Source organism: Sycon ciliatum, chromosome 4 (assembly GCF_964019385.1).
Source record: "Sycon ciliatum chromosome 4, ocSycCili1.1, whole genome shotgun sequence".
NCBI lineage: Eukaryota > Metazoa > Porifera > Calcarea > Leucosolenida > Sycettidae > Sycon > Sycon ciliatum.
In genome coordinates, this window is record NC_088646.1 from 9,770,539 (window position 1) to 9,785,919 (window position 15,381).

Genomic DNA, 15,381 nt, shown 5'->3' on the forward strand with positions numbered 1-15,381 from the left:
TGAGCAATGTATTGGACAGCCTGGAATCTCTCTGTTTTAATTAAACGAATCAGTTATCCAGCATTAGGCAGTGTTCTAGTGTATTGACACGTGGGGAACCTGGGCCTGTGAAGATTCTTCAACAATATCCGAAATGCGGATAGCACGATAATAGCATAATAAAAAAGAAACGCAGAAAGGTTCCAGGCTGTCCAACATAGCGTGTACCCATTAGTTAAAATCATCCTACATTGTGTACAATTTCATTGCTAGCAAGATACTTACCAGATGTTTGACTGTCCAGGTTTGCATGACTTTGCTGTGAACCACTCTCATTCAGATGCACCGCAGTCACTGTACCATTGCTGTCCACCTGTTCAAACAGTGAGAGGACAGTCGTGCAGTTTATCGTAAAAGAATTGGGAAGTGAGAGCACAACATCTCCAAGCATTCAAGCGGCATTTGACTTGAGTTGGAATCGTTGTTCCAGTCTTTACTTAGAAGCCATGTATTGAACAAGTGCAGATGGAAGCACTCGCTGGGACAAGGATCGTTTTGAAGATACATAGATTGTCAAGAAAGTGACAGTCTTATATACAATAATGGTGGTAAAGACCCACCTAGTAAATTGGTGGTAAATACACACATGCCCCCGGTCACACATACCAGTACCCATTCTCTCTTAGCTGCAAAGACTAAGCACCAGGCGGTGGTGAGAGAAGGAGTACTCATAGCCAGAGAGTGCAACGTTGAAGTTAGAGAGAGTGTGTGTTGGAAAGCATGTTTAGCCAGGTGTGTTTTACCACACTATTATTCTACGAATACACCTGCCGTGGAGTCTTTTTTTTTAAATTCCTTCTGATGAGCCTTACATACAACCATCAAAATGAAATGCTTCCTCCAGCACGCAAAAACTGTCACTTCATTATAGGCGATTCACATGACGTGCAACCTCACGTGCATCGTGCTGCATCCATAGGGATATACTCGTGTGGCCAAAGCGCGAGTATTTTTTTACACTTGTGTGTGAGCCATGTGCCCACATTTGTGCTTTGTGAGCATGTAAAAACCAGCAAAAGTACTTGAGTATGCTCGAGTACACAGACACATGCCAGGTTTGCACGGGTGTAAGTGTGAATCCGCTGGGCCGCTTGTCCACTTCTACTTGGTCCGACTTATTAAAATGTGCTATTCCATTGCGCGAAATCACACGACACCTGTACATTTTCGATCTGCGGGATGAAGATGACGACGTCCATGCATCAGGTATCAGGGGGTAGTAAGATACTGGTATATTACTACTCCACGCCTCAAATCGTGCTGTCAAGCGTATGCGGGGGAGTGTAGCATGCCATCCCTTACACTTTCCAGCTCAGGGTTACCCTCGCTACCAATGGACGAAATTTCAGGGTCACAGCTTGCGCAACGGCTTTGTCCTGTGCGAATGGCCACTCGACATACTCAGCACAAATTTTCTATTGCATGCATGCACAAAATGTTCAACTTTCGTATTTTTGGCGACTTTACCACCGTCGTGGAGGCTGGTTGGTGAGGAGCAGGTAGCCATCCCTTGTGGAATCAAACACATGGTTCCACAGTGTGGCTGATTCCGCAAGAGCCAGGTCCATACGAGGAACATTCGCTTTGTCTTTTGCCATCGAAGTAAGTCACTTTTCTTGTTCTCAGTGTTTTTTACGTTCAACATTTCTGAGATTTTTGAATTATTCACTTTTCATTCTTTACTAGTTTATTTCTTCATGTTCACTGCCTCACTTGCCTTCTGATCTGGAGAATGTGACGGAGGTGACTGTTGGTTACTGCCTGGTATAACGGTTGTCGTGCTGTTGCTGTATTTCCGTCCTGCTCGCGACGTTGTAGATCACAAACAATTTGAAATCACATGAATTGTACTTACCGTCGTGCGTGCGGTATTAGGAAACACTGTGCAGATTAGATCGTCGCAATGTATCTATATGTGTGTCTGGTCATCCTGTGCCACGCAAGAACTCCAACCAGACGCATTCGTCCTCGGCCCTGTTGATCGATTGTCCACTCGTCTTTCCTTGAAGAACGATCGATCAAAAAAAATCGAGCTCGAGGACTTTTTGCAAAAAAAACGGCTGAAAAAAGGAAGAAAAAAGGGTGCTCAGAATGAGATTCGAGTACACAACCATGGTCTCAGCAGTTTATGTGGATGTCGCTCATAGATGCGCGATTTCGCGCAATGCGTGTCCGAAGCCTACCAAACAAATTCAAATAATCCCAGGACGGAATAAACTTCCCAGCTACCTAACAGTGTCCTTCAGTCATCGATTTGTGATATTGAGGAAGGAATGGCTCAAACTCCAAAGGAGGCAGCGCCTCAAACTCCTTGGCGACTCGTGTATTTCATACTGACCAACCACCACAATCTCAATCCCTTGACAAGACATGCAGAATCCCTGGATTTCTCTCAAAATCCCTGGATGGCACAAAAACAAGTGAAAAAGAGCTTTTCCCGCCAAAAAAACGTTCGACTCTGCAGCTGTGCGTACAGCACAGATCGACCCTGTACTAGGCTGTAGTGCAGTTTGATCAGTCGGCGCCCGCCTGTCACTTTGTCAGTGCAGATCTTGCATGGTCAGGTCTTCAAAGTGCTGTGCACAGTTCGAAGTGCGAATGAGCACCGTACATACCTTTGAAAAAACTTCAAAAACCGGGACATTCGGGAGAAACCATGGAGTTTTCAGGAAAATCCTGTATCAGACAAAACTTTGGTTTTTCCGGGAGTTTGCTTGAAATCCCCGGGACCCCGGGAGGAGTGTTGATTTTCCGGGATTTTCCCGGGAAAAACGAGAGGGTTGGCCAGTATGGTATTTCGCGTGCAAATTTTGTCGTCAGAGGACTCCTGTTGCTTCACGCGCAACACTGAGAAGGCTTAGTGCTGATATCATGACCCCACTGCAATGGAGACTTGTCACAGAGTACCAGAAACTCCTGGGCGATCGTTCTTGATTCCCTCCTGGCGGCTTGAAATCGCTGCAGTCGCTGTTTCCTGGGCAGAATTTCAGCAAACACATCATCCAGAAACTCGTGCAGCAGCAGCACAAGCATCGAGTCGTCCAGTTTACTGATGTCTCTCGCAGTCGTCCACGATGTGGCAACCCACGAATCAAGATTGCTGAAGAGATCGCCGAGAAGGTGGTCGAAATAAACAACCACCCCTGGAGTTGCCTCTCAAGCGAGAAACTGGCTGGAAAACTGAAACAAACAAAGAGTATTTTGCGGATACGGTGCGTGGATGGTGCGGAGTTCTCGGAGCCGCGAGGCGTCATGGTTACATCATTCCTATGCGAAACCTCTGTCTCATCTCCAGTGACAGTGTACATGGTGTAGTGGCCCGTAGATTTGTACAACAGCGATGAGCCCGCATGGTCGGACTGTATGACACAGACTGTCAGTACGCGGAACACACGGTGATGAGAAGTGATTTTTTGGTGCGTGGTGGTCTACCTGTTCGCCTCATTTGAAGGTATCGTGGGAACGTCAGTTGAAACCTCCTACAGCTACCATTCTGGCAGTTGCACTGCACGAGGAAGAGGCAAAGGCGATCGTCAAAATCAGGCCTATTGATTGAAAAAATCAAGGAAGCGCAGCGTACCTTGAAGGAGACAAAAAACTGTTGATGTTTTGCAGGGTGACGCACTTGCAGATGCGCCCAGGGACACCAGCAGCGATGAAAACTAGAAGGTCAGGCCAAGAGACGATACAGTAGTCATCTATCTAACGTCTCTTGGTTGATTTTTTAGTTCTGATGCTCACTTGTACAAATGCTTGAGTTTTGAAGTGAAGAGCACCATGGCCAGCAATCGAGGACATCTGAGAGTTGTAATTTTTGTACTCCTTCGAGGTGTGATTTTTGACGTGCTGGGCCAAGCACAAGGAAGCCATCTGCAAAAAAACTGCAGAAAATGGTTGTTGTTTGATCCTTTGGTGTAATCTTTGTTTCTAGTCGAAGCTAGTTGCTGTTTGGAGCAGAAACGCTGAAATTGACTATTTTCTGCATGTACTCATTCATGTACTCATGTACTCAGTCATGCAGTCTCACTCGTATTTTAGCTCTTTTTCTGGAATGGATGCTGCTCTGCGCCCCTTGGTGAACATTTCCTGCGCTCGTGGAGCAGCTGAAAAGGACCACTGGTATGTCTGCTTCCTGGTTTGAAAGTGGAGAGTCGATTTTTGTGCCTTGAAAAAGGAGTAGAGAGCGATAAAGGTACGTCTGTGGCTTATTTTTGAGTGCTCCTCGTACATTTTTGATCGTGATAGAAATTCTCAGACCAAAGTCAGACCAAAGTCAGCGCGATGATGGCCGTACAGTTTTCTTGTGGATTTTTTAGTTGTTTCATCTCGTATCGATGTCAGTATCGTGATGGTGAAGTGGAGAGGGTGATTTTCTTCCTCTAGGCTTCGTTCGGCCGACTTTGCTTCGTCCTCGTTGAAAAGTGATCCGGAAAAAAAGGTCGATTCGAAAAACTATGTTGATTTTCAAAGTACGTGGTGACATGCGATTGCTGGCTATGATTTTAATAAGTCGGACCAAGTACACAAAATGTGTTATCGTGCATTTTACGAGCTATCAGCAATGGCTTCATACACATGATGACTGGGTTGAGGATGCTCTCCTTTTTTTTTTTTTTTTTTTTTTTTTACTACAAAGCACTGGCCAGCAACATAAAAGGGGAGGTAGACAAAAGTGGACAAGCGAACTTTGACAACACAGAGGAGCGTGGCATGCGTGCCGATGAGGTAGGTCAACCTCCCCCGACCTAGTGGTCTCGGGTTCAACAGTTGGTCTAGGCATCAGGAAGGGGAAATGGACAGAGAAAGGGAGAATGAGCATGAGGAGCTTCCCAGGAGAGGCAGAGTGAGAGAGAGAGAGAGAGAGAGAGAGAGAGAGAGAGAGAGAGAGAGAGAGAGAGAGAGAGAGAGAGAGAGAGACAGAAAATGATAATAATAGAGACAACCGGTTATTCTCAGTGCTGGTGGACTTCAGTGGCCCATAGCCAATTGGTCTGGCGGAGGTGATGGTAGGCCTTGGTCTTGAATGTCGGCAATTTCTTGAGAGTTGGGCGTTCGGCGAGGATTGGGGCAGGCAGTGTGTTCCAGCTCTCCAGGACAAAGTATGGGAAGGAGCGGCGGATGAACTCTGGACTGGAGGCTGGCAGAGGAGTTGCGAGTTGGAAAGAGTGGCCCCCGAGGGACTGGCGTTGCCGGCGCGTCCGGGGTGCAGCGTTAACTCTTGCTGGGGGAGGTACCATGTTGGTAAGCAGAGCTGGACCTGGTATGCATTGCAGCTTATACAGGTAGCACAGCCCGTAAACATGCCTTCGGATTGCCAGGCTGGGGAGCAATGAGGGGCCAATAACCTTCATGGCTCCTTAAGATAGTGATATGCCATGCTTACAGCAGTGTTGGCAACAAATAAGGTGCGCATGACGACCGCCCTTTGAGCACAAACTCTTCCTATTCACATCGAAGGTCAGACATTCGCAACTAAAACCGATATCTGGAAGATCAGTGCGTGTCCCTGCATTGAAAGCTGCTGTGGCAGTAGTGACATGTTGAAAATCACAATCTTTGATGCCAATATAAACCTCTGCTCCTTGTCACCTCTGTAGGCTTTTTTCGGCAGGTTGTCACAGCTCTGGTTTAAGTTGTCTCCAACGATAGTTGCTATGTTGATGCCAACACAACTGGTCCTCAGCTTTGAGGAGTACAATCATGTACTTGTCTGGCCTCAAGAACTCCAGGAAATTCACTACAGTCAGACCTCGCTTATCCGGTCCTCGTTTATCCGTATCCCTCGCCATCCGGAAGAAAATCGCTGGTTACCGATGTGCAGCATATGTTATGCATACAACATAACCGGACCTCGCGATCCGCATACCGGTGCATGATTTTGTGTACAAACTGGTTAAAATGTGTACAAAATGCTTCGTCGTATCCGGTTGCATGTGGCTGGCTAGCGCCATCAGAAGCTAGTATCAATGAGTTGTACAAGCAAATGAGGTCCTTGACCTGCTGGGTGTGTGCGGACAGCACTCAGTTGCATGCACTTGTCATTTTTCTCGCTTGTTTTACATACTGGGCACGCTAGTTGTACTGCATAGGACCCGTCTACATGTACATGTATGTATGATGTCACTGCTTTTGACATGCCACATGCATATACAGTATGTGTGTTCAGTTATCCGGTTACCTCGCCTATCCGGATGTTTTTGTGGAAAACAGATGTGTGCGGTTAAGCGAGGTCTGACTGTACTGCTAGAAAAAGCCCTTCTACCTTCTTATCAAACCAAATAATTTCCACCAGGCGCGATCGATAATTCTTTATTTGAGTTGTGAATTCTTTGCAAGGGCTTCCACCATTGCACTGGTCTATGCAGCCTAGCAAAACCGCCACTCGTGTACATTATTGCAGAGACCCCCCCCCCCCTCTCCTCCCTCCCTAACTAATTTGGGAGGCTCGTCTTCACTTAGCTTCCCCTTCCTCAGGGGTCTTGAGCGCGGTGCTTTACTTTTTCAGATAACCGCTGTTATAGAAAGTTAAAAATGCTCATTCAAACAAGAACACAGACATGTAAAACTTCTTCCATCGCGTTGAACTTATTAGGGCCCGGTCCCACATGCAGTGGCGGATCCGCTGTTGCGACAAGATTTAGCGAGAGTGGTGTTGCACCTCTCCCGCAACAAACTGTACTCTCACATGATCATGTCTCTTGTACTTCAAGTACAACGCGCCACATGCTACACATGCGTGTACCGGAGTAACTACAGGCGGAATGCAACCCGAAGTCGTTCGTTGTGGAGAGTGCTGAACCGAATGAAGCTTGCTCATTTATTTTTGTCTCGGAGTGACCAGCAAGTGGTCGCTCCGGTTGGTTGCTTCGGCATGCGTTTGACAACTGTTATAGACTGCATTTACATGCCGTCGCTGCATGCTGCTCTCTCGCTACCTCTTCGTACGATATTATCTCCATTCGCGCATGTCTACAGTATTCTCTCACCATGGCTGCTGGCCCTTACCTGGTTGCTCTGGGCATGCTCGAGCCATTCTCTTGCTTACCTTCATAATGATAACTACCAACAATAATTACTCCTCGTGTTGCTTGTGACTGTCGTGTGCCACAAGCATGCAGTAACTAAGTGTAAGTTACAACAACCTGGATCTGGCGTTGTCACCAGTACAAGACATACAAGGAAGCAATAGTGTGCGCACACGACTACTTACTGGTTGAGTTGACGATGGCTCAACTACACATATGGTGGATGGATCATCAGTGATGGGTTGCTGCTGCTGCTGCTGCTGCTGAGCAGCTGCATCAAGATCATTATTTGGTCGAACAGCCCGTGATGCGTTATCAGCGCCAGGACTGTCCACATCCATATTAATGATGTGCTGCACTCTGAACCGTCATATACCGTGGAAGCAGAACTTGTTGCAATCTGCATATACACGACACAACCAAACCAAACAGCACATACAGTAATGCATTTCTTACTTTCTTATTTTGTGCCAAGCTGGTCTCCAGCTGCGGACCCAATTCAAAAACTGTGCAGCTGACCCGTTCACTTCCTTTGATGCTGCTCCACCAAGCAAGTACAGATAATAACGTCGGTCGTCTCGTCACGATATTATGCTGTGGCTAGTCATGTGCTTATAGCCATAAGGACAGCCAATCAACAGCCCTGCAAGCATTGTCTTTGAGTGCTCTCAGATGAAGCTCATTAACCTTGGCACACTAAGGACTATTATGTTCTGAAACTTTCACGCCGGACTAGGCAGCGATACTGAGCAAGGGAGATACTCGAAATGAAACTACACATAGAAAGTATTTTAGGGCTACACACCCATTCCCAAAGCACTGCACAGGTACGAATAAAACAATGATGCCATAGAGACCAAATGTAGCAATTTCATAACAGAATCCTGCTGCCAAAAAACAGCATTATCTCGCGCCATAAGACAAATTCAGCAGAAAAGCACATCGCTGCACTAAATTCTACCACAGAGACGTTCTTCGGTTCAGAAAGATATTATTCTCGCACTTCCTAGCTTCCCTCACTGGCACGCCCTTTACAGTGCGCTTGCGCGACGTGTGAAAAATAGCTGTGAGATATAGGTGGCAATGACTGAATGTGACCTTAGGATCATGTTTTTGTTCTCGTGTCGATGAATTTTGTTAATTTTCTTTAATATCACCGTTAGGCGCGGCATCTGCCGCTAGGGTTTACCGGGTGTTAGTTTAGGGTCAAGTTTTAGGTCAAGGTTAGAAAAGAGGCCGTGCAGGCCGTACTTCCACTAGATAAGGCCGAGTAAAAAAAATTACTAGATGATCGTCCTTTTTTTTGGAAAAATCGGGGAGGGCGGGAGGATTTTATTTTTATTTTTTTACTTTTTACCCTCTCATGCACACAGTGTACACAACAACATCAAGGTTTTTTTCTCTTTTTTCTTTTTTTTTCTTTTCGACAGCACCAGATGATTCGAAACAGAGGACAACAACTCACTCTACAGATCTGCGTCAAGCTGGAACACAGTCAAGAACTTCGACATCGCGAAGCAACTACCAACAATTTACTTTTGACAAAGTAAGTTCGTCACGGAAAACGCGTGCACATGTTTCCTGCATCCGCGATCGGTAAAAAACCAACGATTTCGGCAAAAACTCACGATTTAAAAAATAAAATATTTCTTGGGGCGCTGACAAAAACTGGGGCGGACGGGGACGATCATCTAGCTTTTTTTTTTACTTGGCCTAAGGGGCATCCATAAATAAAATTAATAATGAGTATTGTTGTACGAACTGTGGGGAAGCGATGGATGAGTTGAATTTGGCTGTTTCACGTTTTCATTTCTACATGAATTGTGTGCATGTGTTTATGTCGACCCGTGTCTTACTTTCTGTCTCTGCTACTAGAAAGGCAGAAAGTCCTTGATCACGTTCTTGATCTTCGTGGTGAACTTCAAGTAGTGCCAGCATTATTCCATGTCATTTTCCCATGATTGGGAAACAGAGGGTACCAGGTTCAAGTCCTGCTTAGAAGCGGAAGGAATTTTTCCAGCCGTGCTGCAACCCACAGTTAATTGGGAACTCGTGGCCTGGCGCGAGGGTAACATGGATGCAGTTAATGGGATTTCGGTCTTTGACTACTTTGTGGTGGGTCTGATCTACTCACCTCCACCGGAGTTGTGTACTCTTATTTACGGACTCTTGCTGATATGCATAACTGTATTCCCAAACCAGTCAGATAATCACAATACAGGGGCAATCTCCGCTAGCTGAACTGGCCTGCTCACACTTGAACTGAATAGTTCTACAATCATGTTCATACACCGCTACCCACCTTCTTACTTCGAAGTTGTGCTCAAGCAGAGAGCGAAGACTGGAACCCGGCGTTGCTTGCTGTTGGACGTGATTCCGTCTGCCACGAAACTACAATCATGTTGTTTTTAGATCCGTAGTACCCTCACTCAGCCTACAAGCGCGTCGATACTTTGTTTTGTTTCCCCACTCACGAAGTCGAACTTTTGCCACATGGGTCAACGCAGGAGTGGCAGGTAATCCGGCATGCCAGAGTTTCATTTTTGAACCTCCACGTGGCGGTGTCATGTACGGTGAGCGGTACAGGATCCGAGATTAGCCGTCACGACGGCATGGCTTCGCTGCAAGCTAAGTTTTGCATTAGTCCGAGCTAGCGTGATGTGCCTTCGTGGGGCAAGATCCTCATCCGCACACCGTGTCACCAGGGACCCGCGTCTGTGGTAGTAGCCGAGGCACGTGTTTCCTTGCAGGACCGTTGCACTAAAGACATGTACATGTGTGTCTCCAGCCGCTTGGCGAGCTTTTCACCTCCATACTAATTAATTGCCCCTTATTCTTTCATGGAGAAGGCGGAGAGCCCGAACGTGCGCATTTTTTTTTGCCATGGCGACCCCGTAGCCTTCATAACTGGCAGGGCAGGGTTTGGCCTTTTTTCTTTGACATATCTATGTGTTGTTTTGTTCGCCCGTAAAAGAGGCTTTGGATATCGTGAAAATAAATTCGAGATTAGCCGCGACAGCAATTTGTGGCAGTTTGGGTCGCGCGGATCGATTTCTTCCTTCAGCAGTTACAGCTTCGACGGTCCGGACCACGATGTGGACAAACTCCGTGGTCCCCAAGGTACGGGTCATAACGCGTACCGGTACAAAGAACAAGAGTAAAATTTAATCTACACGACTGTTGAACCTGGTTTTGGTGCCGATGATGATGATGTAGGACCACGAGCCCGGACAGTTACGACGATGACTCGCAGCGGTACTCGCAGTAGTAACTGTTGCAGATCTCCAGCACCGGTACCTCTGTTCGGGAGCTGGCTTTCGGGTTTCGATGGGTTGTGAGAGTGCCCTGCAGATATCTCACTCGTCTACTCCGAGTCAGGGCTCATCGGGTTTCTGTATGAAGGAAACTTCAACAAATGAGAGTCCTCCGGGGGGTGAAGGAAACTAAACTAATACTTCAATAATGAATGGGTGAAATCCTTCTACGACCCTGCACTGGCTGAGGGAAAGCCAAGTGTTTCGGACGAGTGCTACAACAAATGCAAACTTGCAGCTTAGTCGCTCGGTACAGTATAGTACGAGTCGCACCTTCACGCAAATCGGACTACTGCGCTGGTATACATGGAACATAATTATTAATTGTACTTCTTTGCGGAAAGCATGCCGAAACGGATTCGCGGTAATTACCAAGACTGTACATAAAAAAGAGGAATATTGCTCCAGTACAATCATTATTTTGGCCTTCCACTGATCCAGCAGCGACTCTGCATCTGGTTTATGGACATGCTACTGCTAGTACTAGTAGTACACTCAGAAGCGATCACACTCACACTCACAGCAAGGGAACGTAACCTTTGCTTTGGCTAGCAGCATGCACAAGAGATACTAGGAGTCGACATTCACAAAGTAAATTATTTTGATTCAACAGTAGAACCAATACGAAAACAAGAGGTTGCCCGATGAAGATTCTACTGAGCACATGCACACGATCGAATGAAGCTGTTATGTTTTTTTAACACTAAAACCAACGACGTTACGTAACTAAGTTACTTTACACCACTAGCAACAGAATGCTCCCAGTGGGAGAAGGCATTATTATCAAGGTAACACGGACTAGTACGGCCAATGCAGTCTTCCACGCAAACACCAAGGTCCTACTACTACTTACTAGTACTAGTACTAGTACTAATGCATGGTAGCAGGATACCGCCTGGCCAAAGCTGGATAAGCATTGAGGCCACGTTAACTCCCATTTTCGTGACTTACCCAATATCCTATGCAGGCTATGGGAGTGTTTCTGCCGGCCGGACAACGTAGGTCGCCAGGGCGGCGTACCAGCTGTAGATCTTCGCCGGGTGATACTGATACAAAGCACCGAGCTTCGAGTTTGTGCACCGTGTGAACAACTCGGAACCAAACTGAAAAGTGAAAACCTTATTTTGATCAACGACGATGGCACTCGCAAAGAGATCGTGAAGGGACGAAAGAACTTCAGCACAACGATTGGTCTACTGCACATGTATTCACAATGAGCAAACTGGGATTTGCCTTCGGCCAGATCCAAGACCAAGGCAAGATAGGAACGACGGAGAATGGTCAGAAATCTCATTGCGCGTGCGCCGTGGGCGCCATGGGCGCCATACCGCTACCGACTTGCAAAAGACTAGATGGCCGGATCGTGGCACGCCATATCCAGACTCCGGACTTGTACTTGTAGTGAGGCTTAGCGCATTGGCCATGGCCCGCCTACAAAGCTACATGAGACTGAGAGTTGACCGACACTGAGACAGCGATTCCCGCCGAAGGGCCTAGGGCCATTCCCGCCGAAGGGGGATCGAAACTTACTTCTTGCTCCTGTCACTCACACAGATCATGATCATAGGGGTATTCCCACTGTCCGTCCCCATCCTATCCTAGTACAGTCAGTCTACTGCCGTACTGGTAGATCTACTGCCAGTACTACTGGTACATGGTAGCGAAAGTAAGTAGTTGTAGTTTCGTTCGCACTTTGCTGGTACAGTGGTATAAAGTGAGGTAGCCAAGGGGCAGGGGCTAGGGCGGGAAGACGGGCTTTGTGACGACATGACGATCACCTCGTGCGTAGTATGGGCTTTGTCAACATGACGATCACCTCGTGTTCAAGTACGAAGTAGTAAGTAACTAGTTAGTTGTTGTGCTGAGCCTGTAGCCAGTGGCAGTGTAGGATCTGCACCACGCTACAGTAAAGATTTAAATAATTAAGTGCAAGTCTGATGATTGTCTGTATGAGTCGAGGCGCATGCAGTTGACCATGGCATGGTTGATGTCCGATGGGCTTGCTGCTGCTGCACTGGCGCCTGCGGGGGTTTCGTCTTTCGCTTTCGCAACTCGATTCCGCACACCACACTGCCTTCAAGCAAGCCCGTAGATCTACGGAAGCTAGAAATGCATACCGCCAGAGGCACAACACCTTCTCCGTTTCTCTCTACTAATGGTTCATGAATCCGCCCAGTCCACAATTCTTCTCCGTTTCTCTCCGTTTTTCTTTCCTGCCAGTGGACCGTATGCGTGTTAAAACAAAATGGCGTCACGATTTATTGAAAGTGGTATAGTTGGTGGAACGAGTGTTCAAACCCATTTGAACTTCATACTGTTCGTCTTCTTTTTGACATGCTCTCTTTCCATCGTCCTTAGCTTTTGTTTGTTGAGAGCTGTTTTGGCTTTCTCCTATACCTCTGGGGGATGCCAAGTGATGGTTTTGAGAGGCTGGTGATGGCTGTGAGCGAGAGTTTGCCGATCGGCGTCGTCCTCGCTATAGCGATGAAAATACTAGTCACTGCGCACCTGGCACATATCACAACACGTCGGAGCGTCCAGGAGCAAAGGAATCTTGGGTTTTCACTGGAATAAAGTTCCTCCAGCATCGTGTAGCCCACCGTCGGTGAATGGCGGTCCAGAAAGGTCGAAACTGGTCTTCTGCAGCATCTCGCAGTCCTGCGAGGCACACTGAATACGCCTGTCATGTATTCTACAAATAAAAATCACGAAGTAGTTGACTTTACAGTGATGAGTCTATCCTGTATGCTGCAAAAGACGCAGGAAATGTGACTGGTGTCCGTACACTGGACGCCAATATCATCCCAGTCTTCTCCTGCAGGATCTGTTTGACATTGACATACCGGTATGCAGTGGGTCGACATTGGCCTGGTTTGGCAGCTATCTGCCTGGGTGGATGTAGCAGGTTTGCATTGGCGCGTCGTCCAGTCCGACATTTTCTTGTAACTGTGGAGTACCGGCAGGGTCTGAGAGGTTGCTCGTGCTGTGAACACATCTCTACTGCCTGTCTCGTCCTGGAAGTGCCGTCTCGCCGCTTCCTTGCTCTACAGTCACGCCGTTATTTCGCTTTGTTTCGTGGTGTAGCTCAAAACCTGCCCAAACAACTGTGAGCTCGCAACATGGTATGGACAAATTGCACCACTCATGCTGGTTAACTAAAACCGGGATAGTTGAGAAAGCGAGTTCACTCCCTGGGCCATGGCAAGATCTGTTCAGCGCGGGCTATTCCAACCTCCAAGTGCATTGTCACCGATCGATCCATGCGATGGTGGTTGACCTACAAAGAGCCAAGGTCTACTAGTACTACTATTGGATGCTGTCTACATGCAGTCAACAAAATCAAAGTACCTCAGTATGCCCCAGAACAGGGCATGTGCATCTATAGCATGACACAACAGGGGTTCTGGCGGCACCTGTCAAACAAGCAGTAGCGACTAGTGCCAGCTACCTATTGGAGGCTAGCCGCTACAGTCTGTCACTGGAGATAATTATTATGTTCACTGTTTAGACTGAGCACAATCAATGATGCCCAATCAATCTGCCCAATGTGTGTTCTGTTCCACCTAATTATAACGTCCCATCGCATCAACCCTACTACACGCACATGTCGTCACTCTAGCACGACTTGTGTTATTATTGTTTATTTTGATTCGCACGATAAATAGAGCACAATAAACGTTAACTTGACCGAAGGTTAAAGGCGACTGCAGATAGAGGAACACATCGAGGTACAGCCCGGGTGCCGGCATCAATACAGTATCAGAGAGGTACGCAGAAAAAACTCTCGTAAGCCCAAGGGGAAGTGGTTGATGAGGGATGAATGCACTCTCCACGCTCGTCTACACTGTTCGTGGAAATGCACACATACATACAATAATATACAACATAGCAATAGCATGCACAGAACCGAACAATTTCATGTTCACACATGCAAGCACAGACCTGAACATTAGTACCAAAAGCCGATACAGACAATATCCCCATACACACAGACGCACACACACACAATGTCCCATGTATGCGCCCGTGGCGAGAAAAGCACGCAGATCTAAAAATGCACTGGATGTGAACCCACAGATTTTCTCTAATAGCAATGATAGCGGATCTGATTCTGAATGAAACACACACACAATACAATTATTGAATGCCCATCCGCAGATGATGGCAGGTCCTGAAAGAACAGGCAGTGTTCCAGTGATGGGGAACAGAACTTCGAGTGGCGAGTGAGGTATACACACACATGTGCGTGCGCGGGCACACACCAAAGTATGAAGAAATAGAATCGACATCGTAGTATTCATTGGTTGGGGAATGGAAAGGAAAATAAAACATTGCTGTAGGTTATTGTTGTAAGGACACTGGGAGCACAACAGAAAGGTAAGCAACTTGCTTTGAAGCAAAGAAAGTTATTATTCCACGGATCTCAGAAGGAAGGAACGTTCCAGAATGCTGCACTGGCAACAGGCGGCCTGCATGTGCGCGGCCCCTGCAGTCGGTCCAGCTGCCGGCCTTGCAGTGCTGAAAAGAATGTGCAGTACAGCATGTCACATAGTATCGCAGCCTGGACAAATAGACGCTGGGAAGTCCTAGTTATGTGCTCACCTACACCACGATGCACCAATCTTCTGAGCTACTTTGGCAACAATTTTGTCCACTTGAGACTCCCATGGGCTGAGCCAGTTGTTGAGGGCTGCATCAAGGTGGACGGCAATGACCGCTGATGGCAAGGCAATCCATGACACACAGTCACTAGGGCATCGTCAACATGGCGCTGAGGCTGGATGAATAAAATCAACCTTTAGGCTGCCGCGGGATTGACAACGAGGCCGCTGTCTCGAAGCTAGTCAGTCAGCCTGGTCACCGCCATTGACGAACCAGTCGCCACCGCCAGCAGTGGCGGTAGGTTGTGACAAGTATGGTGCAATATTGTCAGCAAATTCAGTACTCAGGATAAGATGAGTGACAAAGGGAACGTTGTGTTTGATAATATTGAAGTGAACAGG

The 15,381-nt window shown here is 47.2% G+C and overlaps 1 protein-coding gene across 1 annotated transcript in view; it reads right to left on the reverse strand.

The window, feature by feature from the left end:
• The window catches only part of LOC135814369 (uncharacterized), a 36,024-nt gene extending 24,385 nt beyond the window's left edge, over positions 1-11,639 (reverse strand). The window contains exons 1-3 of the mRNA XM_065327479.1: positions 11,330-11,639; positions 7,250-7,464; positions 265-352 (exon numbers count right to left, since the gene is read on the reverse strand). Coding sequence (XP_065183551.1) covers positions 265-352; positions 7,250-7,405 — 244 coding nt within the window. The 5' untranslated portion in view covers positions 7,406-7,464; positions 11,330-11,639. The remainder of the gene's footprint in view (positions 1-264; positions 353-7,249; positions 7,465-11,329) is intronic.
• Between the last annotated feature and the right edge of the window lie 3,742 nt (positions 11,640-15,381).